Source organism: Chiloscyllium punctatum, chromosome 30 (genome assembly GCF_047496795.1).
Source record: "Chiloscyllium punctatum isolate Juve2018m chromosome 30, sChiPun1.3, whole genome shotgun sequence".
In the NCBI taxonomy this organism is placed as follows: domain Eukaryota; kingdom Metazoa; phylum Chordata; class Chondrichthyes; order Orectolobiformes; family Hemiscylliidae; genus Chiloscyllium; species Chiloscyllium punctatum.
This window is the reverse complement of record NC_092768.1, coordinates 12,678,568-12,696,386: the sequence shown is the minus strand read 5'-3', so window position 1 is coordinate 12,696,386 and position 17,819 is coordinate 12,678,568. Positions and strand designations below refer to the sequence as shown.

General features: G+C 42.7%; 1 protein-coding gene across 1 annotated transcript; it reads left to right on the top strand.

Annotated features, from left to right (window-relative positions):
* Positions 1-4,442: 4,442 nt before the first annotated feature.
* On the top strand, positions 4,443-14,146 carry smx5. The gene is made up of 5 exons (XM_072549884.1): positions 4,443-4,553; positions 5,361-5,428; positions 9,641-9,671; positions 10,561-10,620; positions 12,946-14,146. The coding sequence occupies exons 1-5, from the start codon at positions 4,551-4,553 to the stop codon at positions 13,069-13,071; spliced, it is 288 nt and encodes a 95-aa protein (XP_072405985.1). The 5' UTR covers positions 4,443-4,550; the 3' UTR covers positions 13,072-14,146.
* Positions 14,147-17,819: the final 3,673 nt, after the last annotated feature.

Here is a 17,819-nt window from a genome sequence, read left to right as displayed (position 1 = left end):
AACTATATACCTGTATCTCTATGTCTTTCTGTTCGACTACATTTCCCAGGGCCCTAATATTAATTGTATAAGTCCTGTCTAAACAAAATCCAGAACCTCATGTTTATCTAAATTAAACTCCATCCACTATTCCTCGGTACACTGGCCCAATTGAACAAAGTCCTGTTGTGATCTTAGATAACCTTTCTGTCTGTCCACTATGCCACTACAACTAGCTACCTGACGAAGGAGCAGCAATCCAAAAGTTTGTACTTCCAAGTAAATCTGTTGGACTATAACCTGGTGTTGTGACTTTTAACACTATACCACCAATTTTGGTGTCATCTGCAAACTTACTAACTATGCATCCAATAATCCCATCCAAATTGTTTACATAATTCATCAATAGTATTGGACCCAGCTACTGATCCTTGCAGCACACTGCTGGTCACAGGCCTCCAGTCTGAACAACAACTTTCTATCACCACTCTCTGTCCCCTACCTTCAAGCCAATTTTGTATCCAATTGGCCAGTTGTCCCAGATCTCATGTGATCTGACCAGTCTACCATGTGGAATCTTGTTGAAAGCCTTGCTAAAGCCCATGTAGACAACGTCCACCACTCTAACTTCATGTAGTTTCCTTGACATCAAGGAACTCAAAAACTTACATCAAGTTTGTGAGACACAATTTCCCATAAAGAAACCATGCTCACTATCCCTAATCAGTTCTTATCTTTCCAAATGCATGGAGATCCTCTCAGAAACCCCTTTGAAACCATTCATCATTTCTGCTTCCACCACCTCTGCAGGCAGTGAGTTCACCATTACCATGTTCTTCACAATTCTCACTGCATATATATTCATACAGGACAGAATCAGACCATTCGGTCCAAACAGTTAATGCTGACCATAATCTGAATCTAAACTAGTCCCACCTGCCTGCTCCTGACCCGTATCCCTCCAAACCTTTCCTATTTGTATACTGATCCAAATGTCTTTTAAGTGTTGTAATTGTTACCACCTGCATCACTTCCCCTGGAAGTTCATTCCAAACACAAACCACTCTGTGTAAAAATAAAGTTCCTCATTTTTTAAAATCTCTCTCCTTTCATCTTAAAGAATGTGTTCCCTGGTCTTAAAATCTCTCCATCCGGCAGTACCATTGACTCTACCTATACCCCTCATTATTTTATAAACTTCTGTAAGGTTGCCTCTCAACCTCTTCTATTCCATTAAAAATGCCTAAGCCTGTCCAGCCTTTCTTTTTAACTGGCACCTTCCAGTCCTGGTAACATTCTGGTAAATCTCTTCTGAACACTCTACAGCTTAATAATAGCCTTCCTATAACAGGGAGACAAAAACTACATGCAGTATTCCAGAAGAGGGACTCACCAATGTCCTGTATAATCTCAGCATAACTTCCCAACTCCTGTACTCAAAGGACTGAGCGATGATATCTTGCTGAGAACTTTCAATCAATGTCCTCTACTCCTCAATCATCAGCTAAATTGTCTTCCTTATCCAAACTTATTATAATCTTATACACCTCTATCAAATCTCCCTCTAATAAGAGCATGCCTACCTTATCCACTAGTGCTGTTCAGAACTGCTGAGTAGTTCCAGCATTCTCAGCTTCTTTGCAGACTGGCAGCACATGCTCCTCTTACCCCCCAGCCCAACCACCACATCTCTATTTATGTCTCAGCCCCCTTCCCCCTCTGCATTCCTGATGAATGGCTTATACCTGAAACATTGACTCAGATAGAGTCATAGAGATGTACAGCAAAGGAAACAGACCCTTTGGTCCAACTCGTCCATGCTGAACAGATATCCCAACCCAATCTATTCCCACCTGCCAGCACCCGGCCCATATCCCTCCAAACCCTTCCTATTCATATACCTATCCACCATTTCCTCTGGCAGCTCATTCCAAACACGTACCACCCTCTGCATGAAAAGGTTGCCCCTTAGGTCGCTTTTATATCTTTCCCCCCTCACCCTCTAGTTCTGGACTCCCCCACCCCAGGGAAGAGATTTTGTCTATTTATCCTATCCATGCCCCTCATGACTTTATAAGTGTATAAGTCCTGCTAAGATTTGCTTTCCCAAAATGCAGCACCTCACAGTGATCTAAATTAAACTCCATCTGCCATTTCTCAGCCCTTTGGCCCACCTGATCAAGATCCTGTTGTAATCTGAGGCAAGCTTCTTCACTGTCCACTACACCTCCAATTTTGGTGTCATCTGCAAACTTACTAACTATACCTCTTATGCTCACATCCAATCATTTATATAAATGATGAAAAGCAGTGGACACAGCACCGATCCTTGTGGCACTCCACTGGTCACAGGCCTCCAGTCTGAAAAACCACCCTCCATCACTACTGTCTGTCTTCTAACTTTGAGCCAGTTCTGTATCCAAATGGTTGGTTCTCCCTGCATTCATAAGATCTAACCTTGCTAACCAGTCTGCTATGGGGAACATTGTCAAACGCCTTAATGAAGTCCATTTAGATCATGTCCACCACTCTGCCCTCGTCAATCCTCTTTGTTACTTCTTCAAAAAAATTCAATCAAGTTTATGAGACATGATTCCCCACTCACAAAGCCATGTTGACTATCCCTAATAAGTCCTTGCCTTTCCAACCACATAGGTATGTACATCCTGTCCCTCAAGATTCCCTCCAACAACTTGCCCACCACCGACACCAGGCTCACTGGTCTATAGTTCCCTGGCTTGTACTTAACACCCTTCTTAAACAGTGCTATCACATTAGCCAACCTCTAGTCGTCAGCAACTCACCTGTGACTATCAATGATAGAAATATCTGAGCAAGGGGCCCAGCAATCTCTTCCCTAGCTTCCCGTAGAGTTCTAGGGTACACCTGATCAGGTCCTGGGGTCTTATCCACATTTATGTGTTTCAAGACAACCAGCACATGTTCCTCTGTAGGATGGACATTTTTCAAGATGTCACCATCTATTTCCCTACATTCTATATCTACCATGTCCTATTCCACAGTAAACACTGATGCAAAATACTTGATTAGTATCTCCCTCATCTCCTGCGGCTCCACACAAAGGCTGTTTTGCTGACCTTTGAGGGGCCCTATTCTCTCCCTACTTACCCTTATGTCCTTAATGTATTTGGATTCTCCTGAACTCTATTTAACTTAATGCTATCTTTAAGTGGTGGAGCAGTGGTTAGCACTGCTGCCTCAGCGCCAGAAATCCGGGTTCAATTCCTGCTTCAGGCGACTATCTGTGTGGAGTTTGCACATTCTCCCTGTGTTTGCGTGGGTTTCCTCTGGGTGCTCCGGTTTCCTCCCACAATCCAAAAATGTGCAGGTTAGGTGAATTGGATATACTAAATTGCCCGTAGTGTTAGGTGAAGGGGTAAATGTAGGGAATGGGTCTGGGTGGGTTGCGCTATGGCGGGTCGCGCTATGGCGGGTCGGTGTGAACTTGTTGGGCCGAAGGGCTTGTTTCCACACTGTAAGTAATCTAATGTATCTCATGTCCCCTTTTTGCCCTCCTGATTTCCTTCTTAAGTATACTCCTCCTTCTTTATACTCTCCTAAGGATTCATTTGATCTATATTGACATATGCTTCCTTCTTTTTCTTCACCAAACCTTCAATTTCTTTAGTCATCCAGCATTCCCTACACCTACCAGCCTTTCTTTTCACCCTAACAGGAATATACTCTCTCTGTACTCATTATCTCATTTCTGAAGGCTTCCCATTTTCCAGCCATCCCTTTATCTGCAAACTCTGCCCCCAATTAGCTTTTGAAAATTCTTGCCTAATACCGTCAAAATTAGCCTTCCTCCAGTTTAGAACTTCAACTTTTAGACCTGGTCTATCCTTTTCCATCACTATTTTAAGACTAATAGAATTACGGTCCCTCAGATGCTGCCTGGCCTGCTGTGCTTTTCCAGCACCACTCTCTTTTTGATTCTGCCTCTCCAGCATTTGCAGTGCTCACTTTCTCCTAGATGCTGAAAACCTGACCGCAAAACCTCTTCCAAGGACGCCCACTTTGAAGAACTTCTCCTTCTGCCTCCACAAGGATCTCAGGGAGTCTCTCTCCCACTGCACTCCCCAGGTGATCTCCTCTGCCCTGAGGCTCTTCAATCACTTCCTGAAGCAGACCCACTGGTACATCCATGACCCCTTCCTCAGCACCTCCCCAGGGAACCGACTTCTCCCCCCCACCTTGGCCTCCAGACTACAGTCAGATCATCACAACTTGGGCTAGAGCAGGACAACCGCTGCCTACATCCCTTCTCCTCGCTCTCAGCGCCCTTTCCACCTGCACACTCCTGATGAAGGAACGTCGACCCGCCCGCTCCTGGGTTCCCCTGACCTGGTGCCCTTGTCCATCGCCACACTTTCCGACTCCACCTCCTGCTGTCAATCAAAGGGAAGGCGGGGGACCCAGGTGACGCGCCTGCGCACGGACGTAGTGGGCGGTGCTTGGGAACTCTCGCGAGGCCGGTCGGCTGGCACATCTGTTTGCGCAGGCGCCGCGGGTTTGAGTGGGAGCTGCTGCCAGTCATTGTTGGTGCCATGGTGAGAGAGACTGACTTAGAATGTTATAGGGGCCGGGTCAGGGACAGGGACAGGGACAGGGTCATACACACACACACACACACACACACACACACACACACAGGGTATGTCAGCGAACACAACTGCAGGCTCCTTCGGAAATCGAAGGCCGCCACGAATCCGGGGACTGTCCCAGTGACAACAGGTTTCAGCAGGAGGAAGCGGTGGGATGGAAATAGAGGGGGGAGGGGAGAGAGAGAGGGGGAGGGGGAGAAAAGGAGGGGAGAGGGAGAAATAGAGGGAGGGGAGAGAGAGGATGGGAGTGGGGGAGAAAGAGAGAGAGAGAGAGAGAGGGAGGGGAGAAAGGGAGGAGAGGAGGGAAAAAGAGGATGGAGGGTAGTGAATAAGAGGGGTGGGGGAGGGTGAGAGAGGGTGGGGAGAGGGAGGGGAGAGAGGATGGGAGTGGGGGAGAAAGAAAGAGAGAGAGAGAGAGAGGGGAGAGGGAGAGGGGGAGGGGAGAGAGGATGGGAGTGGGGGAGAAAGAGAGAGAGGGAGGGGAGAAAGGGAGGAGAGGAGGGAAAAGGAGAGGATGGAGGGTAGTGAATAAGAGGGGTGGGGGAGGGGGGAAGAAGAAAGAGAGGTGGTGGAGGAAAGTGTGACTGGGGGAAGTATTCACAAACTGGCCATACTTGTGATGCCCACATCTCTTTTAAAGAATTTGACTCGGTCAGGAGCAGGAAGTTGTTGAGATTTGACATGATCCAACTAAGTTTAAAATTAAACTGCTGTGATTGCGTAAGAGCTCATTCTTTTATTTTTATGTTTCAGTTGTTTTATTCATTTTTCAAATCCCTGGTTGGGAAAGATGTTGTTGTGGAGTTAAAGAATGATCTCAGGTGAGTACTCCATGTTCTGCTCCAGCAGATTGTAGTGGGGCAGTTGAAGTAATGTTATTGTGTGTGCTGTGACTACGTTCTTCAGTACTGATGTTCTTTTCTACAAAAAGAGACCGGAATATTGCAGTAACTGATGCCTTCATTTATAACGTGATAAGTTTGGCTACAAATGCAGCCTTTGACTGCTCAGTGGAATACTGCATGAGCGTGTATGAGGTCAGAATGTTCTTTTTAAACTTCTGTCCAGTTGTCTCTTATATCACACATGAAGGTGGTCAGTCCAAAGAAAAAGTACATTTGGGAGAAGCTCTTAGGAGTAATGTTTGAAGTGCTGACTGTGATTGGAACATTGTGTATTTGCATTTTAATTTAAGACTTTTTTTTTAATTGATTGAAATCAATCCAACCATTACAGTGAATGATTGATGTTAAAGTCCATCAGATTTGGTTTGAAGATGCAGCAAAGACTACTTGTGGTTTGAAACCGTCTGAAAGTGCACTGAGGTTGTAAGTGCATCAATATGGATGGATTGTGGTCGTCAAAAGTAGTGATCTGCCCCCTGCATTAGCGACGCACACTGCAGATAACTGAATACAAGTATTTTGGAGAAATATGTCGACAATGTAAAATGGATAAAATATTGTCTGTGCCTGTTTACCTTTCTTCACTATTTTGAAGGTTACACATTCGCAAGATGTTTGAGCATTTCTGGAGAATAGGTGTAGACTAGGTGGACCAAATAACCTCTATCTGCACTGTAGGGATTCTGTGATTTTTATTTTATTCTATGAATATGGACTCCCTATAGCAACAAAATAAATTAACTCTCTGCGACTAGAGAGAGATGACTAATAGAAATCTAATATTAGACTTTTCAACCTTTTAATTCAAGGGATGTGAACAATGTTAGGTCAGCATTTATTACCTAGAGTAATTACATGTTGCTTCCATTGTTTAATGTGTGAGTTGTCCTTCACCAGACTGACAATATAGGTATATCTAGTGCTAGCTCTGGTATGCCATCCTTCAGTCTTAGAGTTATATCTTCAAACCAGGGTTGATTTCCTCGTTTGATGTTGATGGAGTGCGGTCTCTGCTGGGCCATGAGGTTGTAGATTGTGATTGAATGCAATTCTGTTTCTGCTGACGATCCATATTACCTAGTGTTGAGTTCTTGAACTGTTGCTGTTCCTGTGATGTAGGGTCACTCCCAATGCTGTTAAGACATGAATTCAATGGTTTTGACCAAGTGACAATGAATAAATGGTAGTAAATTTCCAACTATGGAAGGTGAGGAATTTTAAGGTAATGTCTGCTGCCCTTACCCTTCTAAGTGGTAAAGGTCATGCGTCTTGCTGATGGTATGTCATGCGTCAGGAATGAAAGTTGAAGGTGGTGAAAGTGGTGCATCTCAAGCCGGCTAGTTTATTCTGGATGCTGCCAAGCTTCTTGTGTTGTTTGAGTGCATTCATTGAAGCAAGTGTACTCTGTCATACTCCAGCTTGGGTAAATCTGGAGGCCTTATACTTGCTGCAGTATCCTAACTTCAATCTGATTTGTTGATTCCTTTAACATGTTGCTCCCATTGTTCAGCATCTGAGTAGTCCTTCACCAGACTGGCAACATAGCTTTAGGTATATCGAATGATAGTTCTGGTATATCATCCTTCAGGCTTAGTCAATCAGACTGTGATTGAATGTAATTCTGTTGCTTCTGATGGCCCATAGTCCTTCATGGAAGCCCAGTCTTGAGCTGCTAGCTCTGTGCGAAATCTATCCCATTCAGCACATTAGTAATGTCCCGCAATATAGTGGAGGTCATCTTTACAGTGAAGATAGGACTTTGTCTCTTTAAGAACCATGTGGTTCCACTCCTACCAAAACTGTCATGAGCAGAAGTGTTTGCAGCAGGCAGATTGGTGAAGATAAGGTCAAGTATGTCTTTCCCTCTTTATTCTGTTCTGTCACAACCCAACACAGGCCAATAGATCTTGGCCATCTCAGTCAGTAGTGGTGCTATGGAATCAGCTGTGGCCATTGAAAGCCTTGCATATTCTGCACACTTGCCACCTCAAGTGTTTCCTCAAAATTGTCTTCGTGAAGAAGTTCTGATCCATCTGATGCTAGAAGCTTGGTGCTATCCAGGACAATGCAGTCAACTTAATTGACACTACATGCACTCCCTCCTCCACCTGTACTCATGAGTGGGTGCCATCTAAGAGATCCACTGCAGCAATTCACCAAAGATCCTTTAGACAGCACCATCCAACTCATGACCTTCACCATCTCGAGTGACAAAGGCAGCAATATAAGAACAACACAACCTGCAAGTTCCCTTTCAAGCCACTTACCGTGCTGACTTGGAAATAGTTTGCTGTTCTTTCAGCAAAATCTTAAAATTGACAGCACCCCCCCAAAAAAAAGAAAAGCAGCATTGTGCGTCTATTTATAGCATGTGAATTGTGGTGGTTCAAAAAGCTAGTTTGCCACCTCAGAACAAAAAGTACCAGGCAATAAAAGTTGGTGTTGGCAATACAATGAAAGCAAACTCCTGTGGATGCTGGATATCTGAGATTAAAAACAAAGTGCTGGAGAAAGTCAAGTCTGGCAGCAGCTGTGGAGAGACAAACAGTTAATGTTTTAGAAGGCTGTCAATAAGGTCCTGCATAATAGATGCAAAATTAAAGTGTGGGATTGGAGTAATCTATGAAACAGACAGAAGCAGTTGGCAGAAAGAGAACAGTGCAGGACTAATTGGGCTTTTATTCGAATGTCATGCAGTGACTGGTGGGCTACCACAGGGATCAGTGCTTGGACCCCAGCTATTCATGATAAATATTGGTGATTTAGATGAGTTGAAGCTTCATTTTGACTTGGATATTAGCAGATGCTGCATAATATGGATAAATATGAGGTTGTCTACTCAATCGCAAAAACAGGCATGCAGATGATTTTTTGAAATGTGATAGATTAGGAAAGGAAAATTATGCAACAAGCCCTGGGCATCCTTATACACCAGTTGCTGAAAGTAAGCATGCAGATGCAGCTGACAAAGGCAAAATGTTTTCATTGATTTATGTATTGTCGCATGTACAGAAGTACAGTTAAAAGCTTAGTTTATGGGCAGTACAGTCTTATCGTTGTAAGCAAGGATGTACAGACAGCCTTAGACAGAACATTATTAGTAATTTTTGTACATTTAGAATTTAAATTTGTAAGCGTACAACTGTTATAAGAAATGTTTGAGTCAGATCTGTAGGAAATTTGCAAAGGGTCGCAGAGTGTTGGTGTCACCTTGAATTCACTTGGCCTTCATAATACTGATGCAGGGATGACTTGCTGCAACTGTGCAGGGCATTGGAGTCGTGTGTGCTGTTTTGGCCACCTCATCTGAGGAAGGATGCTCCGGCTGTTGAGAAAGTACAGACTGACTCTAAAGATCAGGGTTAGGCCTTTTAGGACAGAGTTGAGAAATGTCTTTACTCGGTGGTGAGCCTGTGAAATTCTCTGCCATGTGAAACTGAGGTTAAAAACATTGAAGAATTTCAATAAAGATGTAGATGTAGTTCATTGGACTAAAAGAATCAAAGGTAATGGGAGAAAGATGGAACAGGGTACTGAGTTGGATGATCAGCTGTGATAATTTTGAATGGCGGAGCAGGCTCAGGGCCAATAGCTATTTTTGTGTTTGAGTCCATTGTGACTCTTCTTTGGAACTGGTTTTTTCGTGCTTGCATCACACATTTTCTTTCTGAAAAGTCTCTGGTCTGCACCATGAACTGTTTTTGTCTCCACTGCTGCCTGAGTGTTCCCAACATTCCCTGACTTCATTTTGTGCAGATGGTATTTGGTTGTAACTGCTTGACTGTGCATGTTTCTCTGGTAAGTTTTAGTTGCCTTTGCCACCAGCACTTTGGTTTAATTAATCGGACTATGACTACAGGGTATCAATGTAAGATGGTACTTTGTCATTCCAGTATGGAATTTGGGCGAAACGGCTTCCTTACTGTCCAGTGTGTGATTTGATGTGGAAGGAGGCTTCTGAGGGGCAGGGGCACTCTGTTGGACTGATCGAGGTGAATTACTTGTTTGTGCTGTGAATATTTTTAAGACTGAGGGTGGGAGGCTGTGTCGTATGTTTGGAAAGAATGGTGATAAATGAACTCTAAAGCAAACATAATAATATGTTTTCTTCCTCTCATTTATTTTTAGTATCTGTGGAACACTGCACTCAGTTGATCAGGTGAGAGTTGCATTTCTTGGCAGTGAGTTAACACTGAGATACAGCTTCATTAAACTTCAAAACTGTGTAGAACAACCTCCAAGCAACACACCAGGGCAAGTGTTGAGTGTGTGACTGTTAATTCCCTTGAGTTTGATTCTTGATTCCAACCTGGATTTAACCTGTATTTCCCAAATGCCTTTTTTTTAAAGGAAATGTTTAATCCCATATGTGCTACTGACCATCTCGTCAAACATGTCCTCATGTTTGCCTGGGAGGGAAGCATTATCCAGGTTGCAGCTGTTATTGATCCCTTGGATAACTGGTCTGCCTTGCCCTGTCCTGTCAGCATGTCTGAAGTGGGTTTGAAATCTCTGGGTTCTAGAATGAGATAGAAATCTACAAATTTCTGAAGGGGTTTGACAGGGAGGACACAATGGTTGCTTCCTTTGGGGTGGGGATCTTTGAATACAGGCGCTGTGGATAAGGGTCTGATTGTGTGCCACTGAGATGTGGAATGCCTTCATTCAAGGGTTGTAAATCATCATAATTCTCCGCCCCAGAAAATAATCCCAATGTTAAATGTATTAAAAGCTGAGAAGCCAGAATTTGTTGTGATGGAGGATTTCGGGATCTGGGGAGTGTGTGGGAAAGTGGAGTTGAAATTGACAATCAGCCATGGTCGTATTGTATAGGAGATCATGCTTGGTACATCATATGGTGTATTTCTCCTGTTTGTTCCATGGGTACTGTGAAAATGTTATTTATTTATTGAACCCAACTGAAAGTCAAGCATGAATTGAGCATTGGGCTGAACGGCCAATTTCTGTGCCACAAGTATTTCTGTCTCCCTGAATGATCTGGAAGTCTTATATTGCAGGATGTTTTCACTATCTCTTTATTCTTTCAGTATCTAAACATCAAGCTGACAGACATAAGTGTCACTGACCCAGAGAAATATCCACACATGGTGAGTGCTGTGCACATTTGTTGAGCCTCCTGCAGGAACTGCATTCCATTAAAGTTTCACTCGAGTGCTCAGAGTCGAGCTGACAACAGAAGGGTGTAAGTGGTGGCTGGGACCTGGGGGTCTTTCTCCTGATTTCTGACTCAAAAAAATCATTGGTAGTTCTCCCTTGGGAGTTGGACGTAGCCGCATCTCTTCATTTGGAAAGATGATACCAAGCTGAGGAATTTAGCATTAAATCTCCAGCAGATGAGTGATAGACAATTATTGCAAGAGTATTTAGTTTTGTTCTCTCAAGCAGATTTTTACAGATGTGCTGTTTTGCTGGGTTAGGTTGAGATCAGTAAATTAATTAGCCATAATCTTGAGGTTACAGTTGACCAGAAACTGAACCAGACAAGCCACATAAATACTCATGATGAATTAAGAAATTGAGAGCTCATGTCAGTAATGGTTATCCTGACAGCCATCATTATTTGTTGCAAAAAACCATTTGGTTCACCACTGGGGAAAAAGTCCTTTTGTGGTCTGACCTGCATATGATTCCAGACCCACAGCAATGTGGCTGACTTTTCACTGTCCTCTGTAATTACTGAGCAGCAAGCCAGTTAATTCAAGGGTGGTTAGGACCATGGGTGACAAAAGGTGACCTTGTCAGTGATACTTATGTCTCATGATGTACTAAAGAAATTAGGACGTAGTGGAGGCACCGTCTATGGTAAAAGAAAGTCAGGTGCAGAGATGACAATCAAGTGGGTTGGGTGAAAGGAAGAGGTGGATCTGTAATAGTATCTTTAACATTTGTAAAGGCTCCTGAAAGTTGCAGAGATTTAGGAGGAGTGAGCCTTGTTATTGAAATGGCTCTTGTTTCCTTTTAAGTGATCATTGTTCAGTAGTTTTCACCTCTAGTGTTGCTGGAAAAAAAGATTTAGTCAAAGCTTTCTATCTTGCATTGTTATACAGACAGCACAGACACAGATCCTTTAGTCCCACCGTCTGTGCTGACCATAATCCCAATGGAAACTAATCCCACCTATCTGAGCCAGGTTCATATCTCTCCAAACATTTCTTATTCACGTACTTAGCTAAATGGTTTCTTGATGTTGTGATTGTACCCATAACCACCACTTCCTGTGGAAGTTCATTCCACACACAAATAACCCTGTGTTTAAAAAAACAAATTGCCCCTCGTGTCTGTCTTAAATTTTTTTTCTTGTTTTAAAAAAAAAGTTCCCTTGTCTTGAAATCCTCCAGCCATTCACTTCATCTCTACCCCTCATGATTTTATAAACCTTTACAAATTCACTTCTCAATCTCCAATGCCCCAGTGGAAAAAGTCCCAGTCTGAATTTATAACTCAATCCCTCCCTTCCTGGCAACATCCTGTTAAGAAGAGACTGAACCCTCTCCAGCTTCATAATGTATTTCCTATAACAGGGAGAACAGAACTGGGCACAGTAATACAGAAGAGGCTTCACCAACATCCTGTACAACTTTAATATAACATCCCAACTCCTTTACTCAAAAGATCTGAGCAATGAAGGGAAAAGTGTGAAGTGCCTTAGCTATGCATGATGAAAACTTCAAAAAATTGTGTATCTGAGTCCCTAGGTCTCTCTGTTCTGCAACAGTACTGAAGGCCAACTTTTAATTGTATAAGGTGAATTGGCCATGCTGAATTGCCCATAGTGTACAGGGATGTGTAGGTTAGGTGTATTAGTCAGTGATAAATATAGGGGAATGGATATGGATGGGTTACTGTTTGGAGGGTCGGTGTGGACTTGTTGGGCCGAAGGGCCTGCTTCCACTCTGTAACGATTCTATATCTATTAAGTTTTTGTTTGTTTTGCCAAAATTCAGTACCTCACTTTTATTAAACAATTAAACTCCATTTGCCACTTTTCAGCTCATTAACCTAATTGACATACAAAAGAAAATAGAGTTCAAATATGGGGATTCTTTTTCAAATTAAAGTGTTTTATTTATTTTTATGTATACTCGTGGAATGTGGGCTACATTGGCTGGGCCTGCATTTATTGCCCATCTCTATTTGCCGAGAGGGTGGTTAAGAGTCAACCATATTGATATGGGTCTGGAACCATGTAAGACGGACAAGGCAATTTATAAGAATTGTCACCTCGGCGAGAGAACTATTTAAGTACTGTATGAGGGGAGACTCCTGATTTAGACTTTACATCTTTTTTCTTTGCAAATTGTCTGGATGAGTGGTATGCAGAAAGTGTCTGGAACCGTGTCACTATTTAAATAATCCAACTGATTACCTGCCCTACACTTACCAGCATTAATGCCAAATATTCCTCCTCCCAGCTCTCTGTGAAGAACTGCTTTATCCGGGGCTCAGTAGTGCGTTATGTACAACTCCCAGCTGATGAGGTGGACACCCAGCTGCTGCAGGATGCCGCAAGAAAAGAAGCAATGCAGCAGAAGCAGTGAGATTAAACTGCAGTGTGGACACTATCTGGAAACAGACGGGATGGAACACACCAGTTCGGGAACTTATACTGAAATTCAGCTGCCAAGTACCAAACCAGAAAGTGAAATTGAATCAAATTTCTATTTACATATCATTGTCAGTAAATTGGTTGTGTTTATTCCTTTCTCTTTTTTTTCTCTTATGAGGTGTCAGGTAGATTAGGCCTCGTCTCAACCATGTCACATTGCCACAGAAAGGACACAGTTGTGTTTTTCTCTCTCTTCTACCCCTGTCCTATTGCACAGTGATGTAGCTGAGTCAGGATAGCAGTGGTATCCAGTGCTGTTCTTTCAATCCCTGATTGAATCAGGAGAGTGCATCATTTCCTGCGTGTGAATTTCAACTAGCTTTCCCTGAGTTCCGGTGTGACCAGTGTCAATTTCTTTCCTTTTGATTTTCATCTCTTAAAATTGTTTGGAACTGTTTTTTGATTTTGCAATCTGTTTGAAAGTATGTATTCTTAGTCCCTTTTGAACTTGCATCAGATTTCAAGAATGATTTGATTTGTCACATTTTTTCCAGAATTGTGCTGAGCAACTAAGCTGGGATATTACCCATATAGCTCAATATCTTACCTGTTTTACAATTTTAACAGGTAGCTGAGAGTCATGTGCCCATTCAGAGGCTTGTTTGATAGCTGAAACGCAGGGCAGGAGATCCAAACACTGGGTAGCTGTGCTAGACAAACCCGATAAATTAGCAGAGTTAATTGATTGTATTAATTGATTGCAAATGATTGAGGCTCAACTTTGGAAGTGATCGTATTATGTGACTAATACTTGGTGCGTTGGAAAATGCACCTTGATAACTTTTCCTGTTTATTGTTTGCTTCTTAAGCAGTGCATTGGAGATGAGTGAACTAACTCAATTTGTCTGACTGGAGGTACAGTTTTTTTTAAGTATGTATTAATCTGGTATTTTTGTTGCAAAGTTGAGAAACCTTTTGATTTTGTACTGTACAGCTGGGCAACCAATGTGTTTTGAAGTATTGTGATGTAACATCACGACAGAATTAAAAAGAAGTTCAGAACATAATGTTTCAGACTGTCTGTGTTGAATGTTTAACCCTTTCAACTGCACTAAGCTGATCATTCTCATGCAAATAGTGCAGGTTTAAGAACCATACTGAATGGACATTCTCTCACCAAGCCAGAAATAACCAACTAGACTTCATTCTTTTGACACCATCCACCTGTGAGTGAGATAGGTTTCAATCCAGGGTTTGTCGGGGAATGCGGTGACAGAATGGAAATCCTACAACTTTGCATGAACTATGGTTTACTGAGTTGCACACTTCCTATTGGGGCAATTGTTTCTCCAGCATTACAACATTTGCACTTCCCTAAGCACTCAAAGAAAATCAGAGCAAGTGACTTCATGTCAGGTTTACTGTGAGTACGCAGTTTGCCAAGCTTCCAATTTGATCATTCTGCAGCAACTCCATCAGGTTGACATTTGCCACGTGAAGCTTCCTGCATGATTGCAACTTGAGTGCTGATGCTTTATTGTTGAGAACTGAAATCCATTTTTAGTTGCGCGATGAGAGGCATTTCTGTAACTGGCCTGTGACCCGGGGAAAAGCTTTGATGTATATCGTGTCAACATGACCTTCCACTGCTAGTCTGTTCATGTGTTGTGGTGAATGAAGCTGTAAACTGAAAAGGCGAAACACTGATAGGGGGCTCTTCCCTGAACCTTGAAGGGATTATGTTCAGTTACATTCTCTTCCACTTTTTCTTTCACTTGCCTGTGTTTGTACAAGACAGCAGTTCAGATGATCCCTTTTTCCGTTTCTCTGAAACCTTTTTGCAGCTGAAGGCTGGTGGAATGTGAAATTTAGAGGAAAATAAAGTTTAAAAGTGTGGAACTTGTGAAATCAAAGTACTTTTTAAAATATTTATGTTCATGAACTGTGGTCACTGGCTGGACCAACATCCAGAGGATGGCTAAGATAAACCATGCTGCTATTAGTCTGGAGTCACATGTAGGTTGTGACAATGGCAGAATTCCCTTCACGAAAGGGTACTAGTGAACCCAACAGATTATGACAATCATCAACTGTGATTACATTGTCACCATTAGACCAGCTTTCTCATTCCAGCTTTTATTGAGTTTAAATGTTACCATTTGCTCTGGTGGGGTGTAAATGGAAACCCCCAGAACATTAGACTGGGGTTTTGGAATGCTAATGCAGTGATTCTGTGACTCAGATGAAAAGAAAAAGAAAAATCTGTGAAGAGAGTGAGGAAAATAGTTAGAAATCTACGCAAACACACAAACCTGGAGTAGGCTATTAACCTCCGGAACCCGCTCCGCCATTCAATAAGGTCATCGCTAATCCAATAACTTCACATTCCTCACTCTCTGTAATCTTTTACTTCCTTTGTTATCAAACACCTGTTTATCACTGCCTGAAAACAGTGGTTTGGTGGTTAGCACTGTTGCCTCACTGTTGCACCAGGGACACAGGTTTGATTCCAGCCTCTGGTGACTGTGTGAAGTTTGCACGTTCTCTCTGTGTTTGCATGTGTTTCCTCCGGGTACTCCCACAGTCCAAAGATGTGTAGGTTAAAGTGGATTGGCCATGCTATATTGTGCCACAATATCCAGGGATATGCAGGTTAATTGGATTAGCCATGGGAAATGCACAGTTACAGGAATAGACTAAGGGGATTGGACTGAGTGGTTTGAAAGGTTGCTGTGGACTCGATGCACCAAATGGCCTGTTTCACTACTGTAGGGATTCTGTGAAAAATACCCATGAAAACTGGAGGGGAACCAGCGTCACAGTTACCTCTAATATAACGATGCATTCTTTTTAAAAATACAGCCAGTTTAAATCCCCTTTTCAGGGATATTAAAGAAAAATGCTGCAGGTATGAGAAACCTGAAAAAGGACTAGAAAATACTGTGGATACTGTACCCAACAGATGGAGCAATGTCTTTGGACAGTAAACCAATGTTGTAGGTCATGGCCTTTTTTCAGAACTGAGTTTGAAATGTTAACTCTATTTCTTCACAGATGCTGTCAGACACTGAGTTTCTCCAACAATTTCTGTGTTTTATTGTTTGTTTCAGATCTAGTATTACCAGTTCTTTGTTTAGTTATAGTCAGCAGAGACACACGATTCAATCCAACTCATCCACATCAACCAAGCTTCCCAAACTAAACCAGTCCCACTCTCTGCATTTGGGCCATAACCCTCTTAAATGTTTTCCATTCATGTACCTGTTCAAATGCCTTTTAGATATTGTAGTTATAAGGATTGATTGATGAAGGTGTTGTTTGGGAAAGAGAAGATTAAGCGGGCTCCGTTAAGTTTGTCTGGAATCGTAAGAAGTTCTAGAGGAAAATAGAGAAACTCGTTCCCTTTGCTGGAAGGATCAGAAACTGGAAGACACCTATTTAAAGAAATAAAAGGAATTGTAGCAGGTGAAAAAGGCTTTTTTACCCAGTGAACCATGAGGATCTGGAATGAACTGAGAGTGAGGTGAAGGCAGGTTTAACTGAGGCTTCCTCCAACGTAGAATGGGATAGTGATCAGAAGGAAAAGAAAATTAAAAAGTTTGGAGTTTAGAAGAGCAAGAGGCAAATTGTTTGACGCAGGTGAGGGGTCTTAATCTGGTGAATGGAAAAAGGATGCTTCCCTCTTGTGGGAAAATTTAGAATCAGAGTCACTGTTTTAAAATAAAGAGTTTAAGACAGGCCACAAGATATTTTTAAAAATCCTCAGGGAGACCGGAGTCTTTGGAACTCACTTCCTGAAAAGAAAGAAGCAGATCTTACTGAATGATAGAATAGGCTGGAGGGAAAGAGCGGTCTCCTCGAGATCCTTTACCTGTATTATACATGTGTACAGATGGCTATGGAGAGAGAGAGCTGGAGGGTTGGTGATATGCAGTTTGGACTGGAAGGGTTGTTCTTGCAGAGAGCCAGGGGGTGGGTTGAATTGCCTCTTTTCACATTGTAACCACTCCACAGTTTGGTATTCCAAGTGCCACACACCTTCTACCTTTCCCAGGTCCTGGCCCAGATTCAGTGCTGGTGGCTGACATCATTCAAGAGGCCATTGGGTGATTGTTTAAAAGGAATTAATGGTCAAGGATATGGGGAGTGGCAGGAGGATGGCACAAAGCATCTGTTTGGAGAGCAGTTACAGGCAGGGTGGGCTGAATGGTCTCTTTGTGCACTGTGCTAAATCTGGGATACCATGCAAGGATCAGTCTTCTGCCTCAAGAATTCATGTTTCTGTGACCAAGGCGCGTTTATAAAGTAATGGAGCTGAACAGCACACAAACAGAAGCTTCAGTCTAACCCATCCATGCTGATCAAATGAATCTAGTCCCATTTGCCAGAACTTGGCCCATATCCCTCGAAACCCTTCATATTCATATACCCATCCAGATGCCTTTTAAATGCTGTAATTGTACCAGCCTCCACCACTTTCTCCCTCAGCTCATTCCATGCATGCACCAACCTCTGTGTGAAAACGTTGCCCCTTAGATCCTTCTGGATTCTCCCACCCCAGAGAAAAGATCTTGTTTATTCCTCCTATTCATGCCCCTCATGATTTTGTAAACCTCTATAAGGTCACCCCTCAGCCTCCGACAGCCCCAGCCTATTCAGCCTCTCCCTGTAGCTCAAGTTCTCCAATCCTGGCCACACCATCCTTCCTGTAGCAGGAAGACCAGAATGCACACAAGGTTC

Bases quoted from the DNA above. Each gene is read 5' to 3' on its own strand.
- smx5 (XM_072549884.1), top strand. The intron at 5,429-9,640 runs GTGAGTACTCCA...ATTTATTTTTAG, and splicing joins GAGTTAAAGAATGATCTCAG to TATCTGTGGAACACTGCACT. The intron at 10,621-12,945 runs GTGAGTGCTGTG...TCCTCCTCCCAG, and splicing joins CAGAGAAATATCCACACATG to CTCTCTGTGAAGAACTGCTT.